The 15674-nt window shown below is 46.1% G+C and overlaps 1 protein-coding gene across 1 annotated transcript in view; it reads left to right on the plus strand.

The window, feature by feature from the left end:
• LOC130881458 (G/T mismatch-specific thymine DNA glycosylase-like) overlaps positions 1-11855 on the plus strand; it is a 38767-nt gene extending 26912 nt beyond the window's left edge. The window contains exon 2 of the mRNA XM_057781051.1: positions 10350-11855. Coding sequence (XP_057637034.1) covers positions 10350-11598 — 1249 coding nt within the window. The 3' untranslated portion in view covers positions 11599-11855. The remainder of the gene's footprint in view (positions 1-10349) is intronic.
• Positions 11856-15674: the final 3819 nt, after the last annotated feature.

Genomic DNA, 15674 nt, shown 5'->3' on the forward strand with positions numbered 1-15674 from the left:
CTCAAACCGCAAACCCAAATTAATGCCTCCTTCCTTAAGTTGTTTTTGTAAAAAATCTTGCCACAGAAATGAGAGAACATAATTAACAGAGAAGAAAACTTTTTGGGTTTCATGCAGTGAGAGGTGGGAGTGGAGAGATGATTCTTGACTCTGTGTTGGACGTGTGTGACTGGCATACCTGGAGACGTAGTGGAGGTGTCAGAGTGGCTTCTAGCAAGTACAAGGCAGGGTTACCAGGGACATCCTAAAATGTCCAGGAAGACTATTCCCGCAACGAGGGACGAAGAAACCTAGTGTCAGCATGGCCCTGCAGCTTTTTACCTACCCAGTGTCTTGTTAGAAGCAGTTGCTCATATGCTGATGTTAAAAATAATCTTTGAAATTAAAATATACGTGCATTATTTTCTCCTTTCCCTTTTCTCCCCCCAACCCTTTCCATGTTAACCCCACCCCAACTATTTCTTTAATTATAAATGTGTATGTGGCTCTCCACTGGGACCTGGGGATACAGAGATTCTCTATGGCATCCATGATCCTACTCAACCGACAAAGGTTGAGCATCAGTGAGTGAGCCGGTAAATGCACAGTCTCATTGCCAATCGTAAGTTGTGTGTAAATGCGCAATCTCATTGCGAATCGTGAGTTGTGTGTAAATGCACAATCTCATTGGCAATCGTGAGTTGTGTGTAAATGCGCAATCTCATTGCCAATCGTGGGTTGTGTGTAAATGCACAATCTCATTACCAATTGTGGGTTGTGTGTAAATGCACAATCTCATTGGCAATCGTGGGTTGTGTGTAAATGCACAATCTCATTGGCAATCGTGAGTTGTGTGTAAATGCACAATCTCATTGCGAATCGTGAGTTTTGTGAAGCAGGTATATCAGATGGGTGGAGAACTTTCTGAAAGCCTCTCTGTTAGTCTAAAGTAAATTCAGAAATGGTATTTTAATGGGATTTGAAGAGGGAGCCAGTCAAGGCAAGGAATGGAGACATCAGTCAATGTCAACCAGGGTTTCTCACACTTAAAAATAAAAGTACTTGGTGCACAGGAAGTAGACAACGCTGGGATCCACTAAAGAGCCAGTCTTCCATCTGAAATAGTGCTGAATTAAGTTGAGTGTGGTGACTTGTGCCTTTAATACTACCACAAGGGTATATACCGCTAAAACCATTTGGTCCAGAGTGTAGTTTACTCACGATTTCTTTGTTGATTAGATGGCCTGTCTAGAGATGAGAATGGGGCATTGATATCATCCAACACTATTCTATCGGAACCTTTCTGACCTCTTATGATAAAATTGGGAGGCTTAGTCTCTGGTGCATATTTAATTGTTACTCTTCATGATGAATTCTCCCCTTTATACCATGTAGTGGGGTTCCACTCTGTTTTCTGTTGCTGTGATAAGACACCCCAACTAAAACAGCTTAGAGATGAAGTGTCTTTTTTAGCGCACAATTCCGGGTTACAGCCTATTATTTTGGGGAAGTCAATGTGGCAGGAACTTGAAACAGCTGATCACACCTATCCCCAAAGCCAAGAGCAGAGAGAAATTCATGCATGCATCCAGTCAGTCTTGTTGGTGGATTATCTCTTTGAAACTCTGGACCCTTTCAGGGGGCACCACCTGCCTCCCGAATAAATTACACACATGGAGTCTTTCTTATAAATGCTCAGCCTTAGCTCGGCTTGTTTCTTACCAGTTTTTCTTAAATTATCCCATCTACCTTTTGCCTCTGAGATTTTCCCTTTCTCTTACTTATGTGTATCTTACTTTTACTCTTACTCTGTTGCTGAATGGGCAGCTGGGTGGTTGGCCCCTGAACCCTCCTCTCCTTGTTCTCTTCCTCCTTCTTCCCACACCCAGATTTCCCCTTCTATTTGTCCTCTCAGCCTGCCAGCACTGCCTGTCCTTTCTCCTGCCTCGCTATTGGCCGTTCAGCTCTTTGTTAGACCATCAGGTGTTTTAGACAGGCAAAGGATCACAGCTTCACAGAGTTAAACAAATGCAGCATAAACAAAAGCAGCACATCTTTCCATCGTTAAACAAATGTTCCAGAGCATAAACAAATGTAACACACCTTAAAACAATATTCTACATAACTCATATTCAATTCAGGATCCCCTGCTTAGGGAATGGTGTCACCCACAGTGAACTGGGTCTTCCTACATCAATTAACTCAACTAAAACAATCCCCTACGGACGTGACTAGGAGCCTACCCAATGTAGATGACCCCTCAGTAATTCCCTTCCAAGAGGACTCTGGTTGTGTCAAGTTGACAATTAGAGCTAACCATCACAACTGGCTTTATGTTTTTCTGGCTAATTTTGGTTTGACATCTACTTTGTCGAATATCAGATGCACTCTGCCAGCTTGTTTGTGGACTCTATTTACTTGATATATTATCTTTCATCCCTTGAGTCTCAGGCTGTGCTGTTTTACCAGGGAAGCATATTTCTAGAATCCACAAACCGTTTGACATTGGTTTTTAAATAAATAATATAACCCCCCCCCCCCGCATGTGTGTGGTATATTCACATGTGAGTGCTAGTGACTGTTGAGGTCAGAGGTGGTCAGATTTCTGGAGCTCTAATTACAGACAGCTGTGAGCCACCCGATGGGGGCAAGGAGAACCAAACTCGAGTCCTCTGAAGGAGCGGCAAGCAAGCGAACTGATCTCCACATCTTGAGAATGTAATTCTTTGGTTTCTTTCCTGAGGATGCTAACATGAAGGAGAGAGCCATTGAGCTATAGGGAGGTCATTTTGGAATGGTGATTACACAGGCCTGGAATCAAACTGCTGATGAAATGATCGTTTCACTGAAAAGAACATTGGCCCCGCAAAGCCCGTGTAGTCCTCCACAATGCTCGGCCCGATTTCGGCGGTTCACGTTTCTTTCCCTCTGCCCTACGCTGCCATTCCAGTTATTGTTCATTCTGAGATGCGCTCGGTACCGTGTGTCCAATTTGGAAAGCATGGGGCGTTCTGCTCAGAGTGCCCGGAAAGCGGCAGTCATGGCCTCATCTCAATTTACCTTAATGAGCCATCGCTGCAGCAAATTGGAACCTCGGAGTTAGTATCTCTTCCCTGAAAGGAGCTGAAATGCGAGCGGGTTCTGGCCTTGACATTTTCCATTTTCCTGGGAATTTTGATCTTTGAAATTTGTGTTTGTTCTGGGCTGTTCATCTGAGGTTGCTCTGGGATTGAAGGAAACTTCAGTTCTGATAATACGTAATATGAATGGGGAAGTGGGCCGAGTGGTCAAAGTGAAGGCAGAGTGGCTCAGTGACAGAGGGTCCTTCTGAAGGCCTCCAGTCCCACGCATGCGTCTGCAGAGTGGCTCAGTGACAGAGGGTCTTTCTGAAGGCCTCCAGTCCCACGCATGTGTCTGCAGAGTGGCTCCGTGACAGAGGATCCTTCTGAAAGCTTCCAGCCCCACGCATGCGTCTGCAGGGTCGCTCACTGACAGAAGGTCCTTCCCTCTGCGTCTGCCTCTGGATTCTGTCTGAGCCGTGTATGAACATATGGATTAAGTCATTCATTTGTAGTTATAAGAATTTTTTTGGCATGAACTTGAACTACCTGAGCCAGGAAGCACTTCATGATTATGGGTTTATGTTTTTAATAAAAAGAAAAATTAATAGTTCTGATTCTGGGAATAACACAGTGGTGTTATTAAAATATTTGGAGGTTTTATTGAAGGAAAATTAAACTGGTAAATCTCCTTTGAGGGCAATTTGGAAAATCTATTAAACATAAAAGGCATTTGGCCTTGCAGTCTGCAATCCCACTTCCGGGAGCTGTTGCTGGGGACAGACCAGTGTTGCTCAAGGTTATGCAATAAAGTATGTTCTCTATGGCATAAAGATCCCTAAGCAGTCACTAATAAGAGCTAAGCATGGAAGAACAGGAAGACGAAAGGGGCATCAGGAAGCACAGGCCAGCTCATTAAGCAGGACCTCGAGGATAATATGATGAGGGGAGAGCTAGGAGTGGAAGGAGGAGTGTAATGTGCTGCCTTCTCTGTGAGTGTGCACGCATGTGTGTGTGCATGCACACACTCATGTGCACACATTCCCACATGCATGTATGCCCGCACACGCACATGCGTGTGCACACATGCACACACACAGAGCCTCTGGATGTTTACAGAAGGCTCTTTTGGAATAGATAAATCTGGGCAGTGAGCATGAGAAGCAGCCCACCCAACTCCCTTTTATTCTCTCTCATTTTCTCTTCTCCTTTCTGCTGTTATTTTAAGGCAGAATGTTACTAAGAAGCCCAGGCTAGCCTGGAGCCAAGGCTGGCCTTGAACACAGGGTGGTCCTCCATCTCTGTCTTCCACATATGGGGATTATGCCTGACTCAGGTTTTAATTTCTTTTAAAAAGATGTTTGTTTTATTTCATGTGGGTTGGTGTGTGCCCAACTGTATGTTCACCACGCATGTGCAGGTGCCCTTGAGGTCACAAGAGGGCGTCTGGTCCTCTGGAACTGGGGCTATTGGCAATTGTGAGCCACTCTATATGGGTGCTGGGAGTGAACATGGGTCCCTGGGTGACCAGCCAGCGCTCTTAACCACGCAGCCATCTCTGTAGCCTGGATTGTCCCAATTTCCCTAACTCTAGCTTTGCCAGCTGGGCTCAGAAATTCACACTAAGAGCATTTGTATATATGGGCGTGTCCTTGGTGCAGGCTGTTGTATTTGTGGGCACATTCTTGGTGCAGGCTGCTGTATTTGTGGGTGTGTCGTTGGTGCAGGCTGTTGTATTTGTGGGCACATTCTTGGTGCAGGCTGTTGTATTTGTGGGCACATTCTTGGTGCAGGCTGCTGTATTTGTGGGCATGTCCTTGGTGCAGGCTGTTGACTAACTTAGTGGCTGAGGCTGAGTCATGGAGCCCTGTCAAACAATGAACGGGAACATGACGGAGAGGGCCAGAGCAAGCCTGCTCTGTCACTGCATGAGATCCCAGGTCAAACCCTGGAAAATTTCACTGTAAAGTCGTTTAAAAGGATGGGCCAGCTGTCCTGCTGACCCAGGAATGGGGGGAGGTCCATCCTTTTTAACAAAGAAAAAAGACCCCAACTCTTCATCCCTTCTCACTCCACATCCTCAAATCCTGCTGATTTGACTTTCAGAATATATAACTATCTGCCATGTCTACCCCACTGGCTAGTCTTTTTTCCTCAAGAAGAAAGCATGGCTCACGGATGATGTTTTTCCTTTTAATGTAAGGGAGCTGGAGTTACAGATCATTGTGAGCTGCCTGACCCAGGTGCCGGGAACTGAACCAGAGTCCTCTGCAAGAGTGGCCAGGGCTCTTAACTGTTCAGCCATCTTCAGCCCCACACATGCTTTTATTATTGTCATCCCATAGACGAGGGAGCATGGGTCCAGAGTGAGTAGAGAATTTTCTCAGGGTTGTTTAGTTAACAGCTGTCAGACCTCTTCCATTCCCATTGCAGGCAGGGGTACCAGGAACCAGAAGCCTCAGCCCAGGGCAAGAAAGACAAGAAAGCTGCCCAAGTGAGGGGGTTATTTTGCCAGTTGTTCAAGCCGTGTCACCGGGGTTGTCAAAGGCAGACAGAAACCAGAGTCTGTATCTGTCTGCTGCAAAATCACCGACTATGAGATGGGAAAATGTCTCAAAAAAATGGTACCTTACGTTTTGCATTTTGATTGTGGTGGTGATGTTGTGTGTGCTATTCATGTGTTCACATGTGCTATTCATATGTGCATGTATGTTTGCCCATGCCAGTACATGTAGAGGCTATAGGTTGGTATCCATCCCGACAGCTTCCCTAATCATGTCTTTTTTTTTGCGACAGGATTCTTCAGTGAGCCTGGAACCAGCTGTTCCAGCTAGGCTGGGCGGCCAGCGAGCCCCACGCATCCACCTCTTTCTGCCTTCTCCATTCTGGGGCTGCAGACGCGCACTTCCAAGCTCCACATTCCCATGGGTCCTGTGAGTCAAACTCTTGTCCTCATGCTTGAGAGGCAAGAGCGTCCTCCACTGAGCCATCTCTTCTGCGAATAGTGATAACTTCGGATGAGCAGCTTGCTTTCCCAAACTCAACTTTTGGTTTTGTGTGTGTGTGTCTGAGGGGGGGGGGGAGAGAGAGAGAGAGAGAGAGAGAGAGAACGCAGCTGGTGAAATTTTCCATGGAAACCCTTGATGTTGTGACACCGCTCAGACCATGACATTTCTCATACAGTAAATGAGCCTAAAATTTCTTCTTACATCAGATTATGACACAGGAACTGGGACAAATAATGAACCAGTTTCTGCAGGAAAATCACTTAGCGAATTTCTCACCACAAGTAAGCAATCAAGCAGTCAAAATAGTAATTGGATAAATAAGTTAAATCCCCAAGGCCCCCAAAGGTGGGTTCTCAGGAGGAACGGACTGCTTCAGGCTTTGACTGTATCTGTGTGTGTAGCTGGTACTTGAGAGGTAACATGACTACAGAGTTTAATACATAATCTAGCAACAAGATGAGTGACAGTTTGGGGACTTGGAGTTTGTGATGACTGATCTTGGCGTCAACTTGACACACCTGGAAAGAGGGACCCTCAGTTGAGGAATTGCCTTCATCAGATTGGTCTATGGGCACACATGTCTGTGGGGCATTTTCTTGGTTGTTAATTGATACAGGGTGACACAGCTCACTGTAGGTGGGGCCATCTCTGTGAAAGTGGTCCTGGAGCACGAAAGAGCAGGCTGAAGAGCCCAGAGGAAGCAAGCCAAGAAGCAGTGCTCCTCCAGGGTCTCCGCCTCAGTTCCTGCCTCCAGGTTGCTGCCTGGAGTGCCTGCCCTGGCTTCCATCAAGGATGGACTGGAACTGGTAAACTGAAACAAACCTTTTCCTCTCCAAGTCGCTTTTGGTTAGAATGTTGCATTACACTAACAGAAAGCAAACCAATTGGAAGACATGACTGAGTAGAAGGCGGCAGAGACAGTTCCTCATGCCATGAAATGGTGTCCGTCCAGTCTCCACTCCTCCAGCCTCAGGTCTGATCAGTTTCTAGAACCTGCTGCTTCCCCTTGCCCTTCTGGTCTGGGCTTCTGTCCTTGGTGGGTTGAACCAATTGCCCATTCCTCTTCAGTCTCCTTAGTCATGCTCTCCCCTTTGCAAGTGGATCCTTGTTCAGTCCTCTTCAGTAATCTCTCGAGTGGGTGTGTATCTCATGTCTGTGAGCTGAGGGAAACATAGGGACTGAAGTCACCAAGGTTAGGGAAACTCAGATCAGGTAGACGAGAGGCTTAGAATCTAAAACTAAACCAGATGGTTATGTTCTCCTGGGAGATTGTTGAAATTAACTGAAATAAAATACCCTTTACTTAAGGGGCTAAAGTTTAATGGCAACATGATCACAGATTCTTTACCACTTCTTGTGTGTGTGCATACACCTGTGTGCGTGCATGTGTATGCATGTATACCAGCATATATGTTGTATACATATACGTGTGTGCATATGTGTGTGCACAGGTATGTGCATGTACCCTGTGTGTGAAGGGCTAGAGGTTGATGTTAATGTCTCTCTCTATCATTCTCTACTTTATTTTGAGGCGGGATCTCTCACTGAATCTGGGCCCGTCTGTTAGCTGGACTGGCTTCCCGGGAGCCCAGAGATATAGCTGTCTCTGCCCTGTAGCATTGGGGTTACAGGTCATGCCCAGCTTTTTACACGAATTCCAGGTATCCAAGCTCAAGTGCCTGTGCTTGTATGGCAAGCACTTTGCTCATGAGCCATCTCCCGAGCTCCATCCTTGTCTTAAAATAGTTGTACAGACCACAAGAGAAGAGGGAAAAGGGTGATGTCACAACCCCTTTCCCACCCACTTCCCCATTCACATTACGTATTATCAGAACTGAAGTTTGCTTCAATCCCAGAGGAGGAAGGCGCCATGAGAGGGCTCGGTATACGACTACTATCAGAGAGGGTTAGCTAGACTCTCTTCCTCTGGCTCTAAATCAAGTTCAGCCAAGCACCGTTTGAAATAATTGAAAAAGAATTTGCATGCGTATTGAATAGGTGCTAAGTGTTTTCTTGTAATCATGCCCGAACAATACACTGTGATAATTATTTACATATCATTTACATATTAGGCATTATTCATAACCCAGGGATAGCTTAAAACGTGGGAGGATGTGCACAGGTTATATGCAAAAATTTTGCCGTTTACCATTTTGTATGAAGAACTTGTTCATCTTTTGTGTTTTTTAGAATGAAGACATGACTTTTTAAAGCAATCCCCCCTCCGTGTATGTGTGTGTGGGGTTTCTGGGGAGCAAAATCAGATCATGAGGCTGTATCTTTATCTACTGAACCATCTTGCTACCCCTGTTTGTTTTCAGGAGACAGTCCTGAAACCCACTGTGTTTATAAAGATGTCTTACACTCCTAATCCACCAGCCTCTACCTTCAAAGTGACGGGAGACAGGCATGTGCCACTGTGCCTGCTCATCTTGAGTTTTGGTATCCACAATGGTCCAGGGACCAATCCTCCAGGGGTACCGAGGAATGACTATGTACTTACTTCAGCCATAATTATAGGCTTTTATTTATAAAAAAAAGTTAAAATGGCAAAATACTCAGTTTATTATGTCTGTGTGGTCGGTCATGTCTTAGGGTCACTATCGCTGTGACAAAACACCATGACCACAGCCACTTGCAGAAGAACGGGTTCTACCGCATCATTCTCCACTTAAGTAAGTGGCCCACAGGCTTCCTGCAGCCTGATCTTCTGGAAGCATTTTCTCAATTGAGGCTCCCTCCACTCAGATGACCAAAGCTTATGTCAAGTTGACACAAAACTAACCAGTGCAGTACATTAGTATCTACTATATTTTTTCCCTGCAGGCAAAATTTATTTAATGTTTACAAGATGTTTTCAGTGAAACCTTTCCTAAAATCCAAGACTCTGGGCAGGAGAATGTTGGCCACATCACTGTCCGCAGCTCTGTAATGGTCTTCTCTAGTTTCAAACATCCAGCATGCACTTAAAGGGCCTTGACTTTTGTTGTCTTTAATGGTTAGAACCAAGAGAGGCCCTGCTGTTCTGCAGCGATGCTGTTTGGAAGGCCGTATATCATCTATCACACGCACTGGCTTTGAACTAACAAGCATCTTTCCTGCTCTCAGCCTATTGACTGGGACTGATCACACGGATCTAGAATTTACTGTAATGAAATCTGAATAAAATTTATGCCCTGGCAATGCTGAAGCATGCATGGGTAGCCCCTATATGGCGGTTCTGTTGAACTTGTTTATATTGTCTTCATTGTCTAAGTTGATAAGGATGACTGATTAGGTCTCTTCCTCAAGAGGGCACCAGATCTCAATACAGATGGTTGTGAGCTAACTTGTGATTGCTGGGAATTGAACTTGGGACTTTTGGAAGAGCAGGCAGTGCTCTTAACCACTGAGCCATCTCTCCAGTCCAATTCATTGTAAGGAGACTAGGAAATACTAAGAAGTGAATTGGGTATTTGTTGAGCAATGAAGATCTCTGCTACATCATGAAAGCTAAGAGGCTTGTTTTGTACTTTATACTAGGTGAGACGCCAAACTTGTGATTTGAGTGTGAAATGTCCCCTCATAGGCTCATGTGCTTTAAGGCTTGGTCTCCAGCTAGAGGTGCTGTTTGGGGATGCTATGGAACCTTTAGGAGGTGCAGCCTCACTGGAGGAAGGATGTCTCTGAGGGAGGTTTGAGGGTCTGTAACCTGGCCCCACTTCCTGTTCTCTTTTTGCTTCCTGTGCGCAGACAGTGTGATCAGCAAGCTTCCTGCTGCTGCTGCCGTGTTTTCCACTATGATGGTTTCCGGTCTCTGTCCTTCTGGAAGTGATGAGCCAGAATAAACCCTTTCTCTACTAAGTTGCAATCCGTATCCTCTCCTGTTTTAATTTTTTCTTTTGTTTCTTGAGGTAGGGTCTCACTATGTGGCTGAAGCTGGCATTAAACTTGAGATCTTACCCGTCTGGAGGGCTGTGGTCACCTTGCCTGGCCCCGTCTCTTTTGGAGATGCTCTTACTTTTATTTGTTTAGAGACTAGATTTTATTTTGTAGCCCAGACCAGTCTAGAATTTGCTATGTAGCCCAGGCTAGCTTTGAACTGGTGGCAATCCTCCCTTTAGTTTCCTGGGAGATTGGATTGTATGTGTGTGCCTCTGTGCTTGGCTTTGAAGTAGGATGCAAAGTGTTTTTAAAGGAAGATCTTTGATTCAGTGTAATTAGGAAAAACTATCAGTGAGGAAGTCAGGGACTATTACTGATGGTCTGTCTCACAGCTGACCATGACAAAGCAGTGTGCTACACATTAAGAACTAAGAACTAGGGAGGGAGCCGGAAGTGCGCCGGGTGAGCTAGCGCCCCGTCCGTCCGCGTGCTGTTCTCTGGAGCAGGGTCAGGGTTTTCACTCCTTTCCATTTCAACAAAGGATGGCCGAAACTCTCAACATGGCGGTGACGATTGACCAGCAGATGCCAGCAGAAGCTCCTGCCCAGGAACCTGAACCTGTACCAGAGGCTCCAAAGAGAAGGAAAAGAAAAACCAGAGCATCAGAACCCCAGGACCCCGTGGAACCCAAAAAACCTACTGGGTCAAAAAGATCTGGCAAGTCCACAAAGTCAAAAGAGAAGCAAGAGAAGATTACGGACGCGTTTAAAGTGAAGAGGAAAGTGGACCGCTTCAACGGGGTTTCCGAAGCTGAGCTGCTCACCAAGACGCTGCCCGACATCTTGACCTTCAATCTGGACATTGTGATTATTGATATCAACCCAGGACTGATGGCTGCTTACAAAGGGCACCACTACCCTGGACCTGGAAACCATTTCTGGAAGTGTCTGTTCATGTCAGGACTGAGTGAGGTTCAGCTGAACCACATGGATGACCACACCTTACCCGGGAAGTACGGCATTGGCTTCACCAACATGGTGGAGAGGACGACGCCAGGCAGCAAGGATCTGTCCAGTAAGGAATTCCGGGAAGGAGGACGAATCCTAGTGCAGAAACTGCAGAAATACCAGCCACGAATAGCGGTGTTTAATGGAAAATGTATTTATGAAATTTTCAGTAAGGAAGTTTTTGGAGTAAAGGTTAAGAACTTGGAATTTGGGCTTCAACCCCACAAGATCCCAGACACAGAAACCCTCTGCTACGTCATGCCGTCGTCCAGTGCCAGGTGTGCCCAGTTTCCTCGCGCCCAGGACAAGGTGCATTACTACATTAAGCTGAAGGACTTAAGAGACCAGCTGAAGGGCATTGAACGGAACACGGACGTTCAGGAGGTGCAGTACACGTTTGACCTGCAGCTCGCACAAGAGGATGCGAAGAAGATGGCTGTTAAGGAAGAGAAGTATGACCCGGGCTACGAAGCAGCATACGGCAGTGCGTACAGCGGAAACCCGTGTGATAGTGAACCCTGCAGCCTTCCTTCCAATGGGCTAACCAGCAGTGCGGAGCTGAGAGGAGAAGCGGCTCCCGGCGACCTTGCAAATGGGCAGTGGGTGGCGCAGCCGTGCACAGACCAGACCCCGTCCTTCAGTAACTGTGGGACACACGAGCAGGAAGGAAGCCATGTTTGAAGGTGGCGCTTCTCAGCTCTGCCCGGTGCTGCAGTTTTAATGCAGTCGGCAGGACCTCGAGCCTCGGTCTCCTGAAGACTTAGAATAGTTCCTTACGCTAGGGTGTAATTCTGTATGGAGCAGCTGTCTGTACGGTAGAGTCAACTGTATGAGCCTGTGTAGTTTGGAAGGAAAAAATGGGCTGTTTTGTACCTGAGTTTTGTATTTGAATTACCCATCATTCCAGCTTTTTATATACTATATTTCATTTATGAAGAAACGGGTTTTCTTTGGGAAAAAAAAAAAGAACTAAGAACTATTAGACTTCACAATATGCCAGAAGGTCCTCATTTAGAATACAAAACACAAGTCCCAGGATGTAAGTCTTTACTTTTATTCTTTACTCTGATCAACCATATATCTGACCATTTATCCATCAATCCATCATCCATTCATTACTTATCCATCCATCCATCCATCCATCATCCATTCATCTATCATCCATCCATCCATCCATCATCCACCCATCATCCATCCAACCATCCATCCATCCATCCATCATCCACCCATCATCCATCCAACCATCCATTCATTCATCCATCATCCATTCATCTATCATCCATCCATCCATCCATCCATCCATCCATCCATCATCCATCCATAATCCACCCATCATCCATCTATCCATCCATCCATCCCGAAAATTGCCTAGTATGTGCCAAGCATTGTGTTAAGCCAAAGAGTTGTAAAACTTAAAGAGACAGACACTGTTCCTGCCCTTATGGAACCTAGTCCATTGAAATGAAGAATGATAATACTAATCCTCCACCCCAAGTGTGTGTGTGTATATATATATATATGTGTGTGTGTGTGTGTGTGTATGTATATATATGACAAATATTGTACCAGTTACCAAGGGAAAGGATTGTGAGCCAAGGAAGCATTTTGTCCAAGTAGCTGCTTCTGTCTTATCTACATTTGATATTTGTCCTATAATTTGATATAAACTGTGATCTGAGACTTTGTAGAAGCAGAGGCTACCTTATTTATGAAGAGCTTTCCCTTGGAAACTAGGGAAATGGTGACATTTAATATTTACACTGTAGTTATTACATTCAACTACCAGTAACACGACAACTATTTATTTCTGTGCTGCAAACATCGGCTAAGCACTAGACCGTTTGCCAGTCTGCATAGCTACCTGGTGTTGTAGGTGGTTCCTCTGAGTTGTCTCCTGGGCCGTCTGCAGTCCACCTCTCTACCCCTCTAACTCTTGTGACTCAGTCACCATCGGAAGACCTGTGCCAGGCTCAGTTTATCCCCAAGTCATAAAGTGGAGCGCACAAACCTGGGCATAAGCCCTGTTCTGCTCCAGCTGCTTAGAACAGCTCCACCACTGACACTGTCACTACCCCATTTTTTTCAGGTGGGGAAACTGAGGCACAGAAAGACTAGAAGTTGTTTCTAGGGTCAAGTTGGACTTTTCCGAAACCTTTTCCATCTCCTTTCCCGAGTTATCATGCTGTCTCATGCAGAACTCGAGTAAGATTGGCAGAAGGAAAAAGAGACAAAGGGGCAAGTGAGTACGACAGCAACAGCACAGACTTCTGTTTCAGGAGAGAGGGGACCCTCAACCCCGGAGAAACGGAGTGTCTGTAAGGATCAAAGCTTCCAGGCTGGGACAGCTAAAAGGCAGAAAGGGGTGAGGGTGGGAAGGAGGTTGAAGTTTCCTATTTTGGCCTTCAGTTGGCCGTTGCTAGGGGTAACCAGTGAGTAGTCAGCTAAAGAATGTCAGGTGATCAATAACCATCTCTCTTGGCCATCATTACTGGGGGGTTGATGTTGGGAACTAGAGATCCCTGGCTCCTTGATTTTTTTTTTTTGCCTGCTGGAGTGAACTGAGCACGAGATCATGATGGCAGGCTGATGAGACCTACAGCTGAAAGATCCCGAGAGCTGGGCGTGGCTAAGGATCCCTATATAAGCTGCCCCTAAGCACAATAAATGGGGCATTGGCATTCTTGTATCAAGGATGACCCATGTCCGTGTTCTCTGTCTGTCTGTGCGTCTGTCTCTGTGTTTTTTGTTTTTTATTGCTTTATAAATAATACCATTCAAAATTTCCATTTCTTCCCCTCCTCCCATTTTCCTCCTACTCTCCCCCTCCCCCTCTAGTCCTAAGAGAGGGCAGGGTACCCTGCCCTGTGGGAAGTCCAAGGCCCTCCCCGTTCCATCCAGACTTAGGAAGGTGAGCATCCAAATAGAGTAGGATCCCACAAAGCCAGTCCATGCAGTAGAGTTAAGTCTCCAGCCTATTTCCCGGCTCACACAAGCAGTCTGGTGGTGGCACTGGAGCTATAGGGCCGTTTCAGGTTTTTATAAATTGATAGGGCTGGGAGGGAATAATCTAGAGAAACAAGCTACTTTAGTTCTGAAAACCAAATTACTCTCACCTGTTTAACAAAAATGGGGGTACTTTAAAAATGGCATAGTCTTGACTAATGCTTGGAGCCCGCTGTGATTTGGTACAGAGCCCCTGCCCTTTGAGGGACTATACTCAGCACACAGTAGGCACAGAGGGAATGCTTTTCAGAATCTTCACTCTGGTCTTGGAGGGCTGTTTCCCACAGTGGATGAGGTGGTCTGGGTGAGTCATTCAAGTACTACTCAGGAGCCCTGCTTGCCCAAAGGCTCTGCAATTGGCTCACCACCCACAGACCTTCTTTTTGTTCTGTGAGGTTAACCCAGGAAGCTGAGTTTTCTTCATGCGCGGGAAGAAATCCCTGGTTATCCGGAGATACAGTGAGAATCCCACAGTGGAGACATGGTGTCTCTGGGTATTGAAGGAGTCAGGCAGGAGGACTGAGGAATGCAGAGGAGCAGGAAGAAATCCCTGGTGATCAGGAGATACAGTAAGAATACCACAGTGGAGTCATGGTGTCTCTGGGTTTTGAGGGAGTCACACAGGAGGACTGAGGAATGCAGAGGGGAGGAGGTACAAGAGCCCCAGGCAACACCTCCTGTACCTCACAGCACTTCTGAGGTTCACAGACCAAAAGACGCCCTTTCAGAGGCTCAACTGCTCGGTCCATTTAGCAAAATTCTCTTGGAGCCTAAGATTGTTGAAATTAATTGGCTAGGGTACTGTACATAAGTCTCATAATAAAAAGCACACTGGATGTATAATTTAATAAAATTATTAATGCTGCTCTCATTCAACGGCAGAGACCTCTCCGCAACCCAGCTGGGGTTCTGGTTTAACATTTGCATTTGAGCTTAAAGGCTGTTGAATAAACTCCCTCTGCTCCTGGACTCCCGATCTCTACCTAATCATGGTACTCGCAGGGCTGTTGGGAAAATGAACTGGCAGTTTTCCAGCAGAAAACCAGGGAAGAACTGGCAGGGAAAACACCCACCAAGGACTTCCAGCAGGCTGGCATTTGTTAGGACATGGTTTTCTGTTTGCTTAACCAAGGAGTGGTGAGGAGTGACTGCCTTGTTCACCTTTGTTTAGAGGTAGAGCTGGGATTCTGCACAGAGATGTCATGCAGTTGTGTGGCGGATGGGGGCGGGGGGGGGGATGGAGGGAGAGAGAAGTGGGGGGACAGAGAAAATGCGAGAACATTAAGATTACAAATGAGAAACCAATGACCAAGAATGACTTTCCCCCTTCCCTACCCCAATATGGGCACGGTGTTCCTAAATTCGGGTGACGGTGGGAGTAGTGTAAATATGTTAAGAACCTCAGTTCTCCTGACTCAATGCCATTTTGAGCTCCTAACCTTTCGGAGGTCTCTGGTCCACTTCCACCCTAGTGAGCATTCTCTTGAAGGAGGGAAAGGAGAACACATGCTGAACATTTAGGATTTTAGCAGGCACCTAAGGTGAGCCAGCCTCGGCCCTGCACTGTGATTGCTGAATGATGACAGATGCCTGAATGTCACAGCACCGAGCAGACAACATGGGAGAATTTACAGTTCTGTTTCCGCCTTGTTCTTCTCTTGAGAAAGCACGTTTGCAGAGCAAAGGCTCACACAGCTGAGCAGTTAAACAAGACAGAGCCTGCTAACTAAAGAATGGCCTTATGGCAACCCCCG

The sequence above is a fragment of the Chionomys nivalis genome, chromosome 9 (assembly GCF_950005125.1).
Source record: "Chionomys nivalis chromosome 9, mChiNiv1.1, whole genome shotgun sequence".
Classification (NCBI taxonomy): Eukaryota; Metazoa; Chordata; class Mammalia; order Rodentia; family Cricetidae; genus Chionomys; species Chionomys nivalis.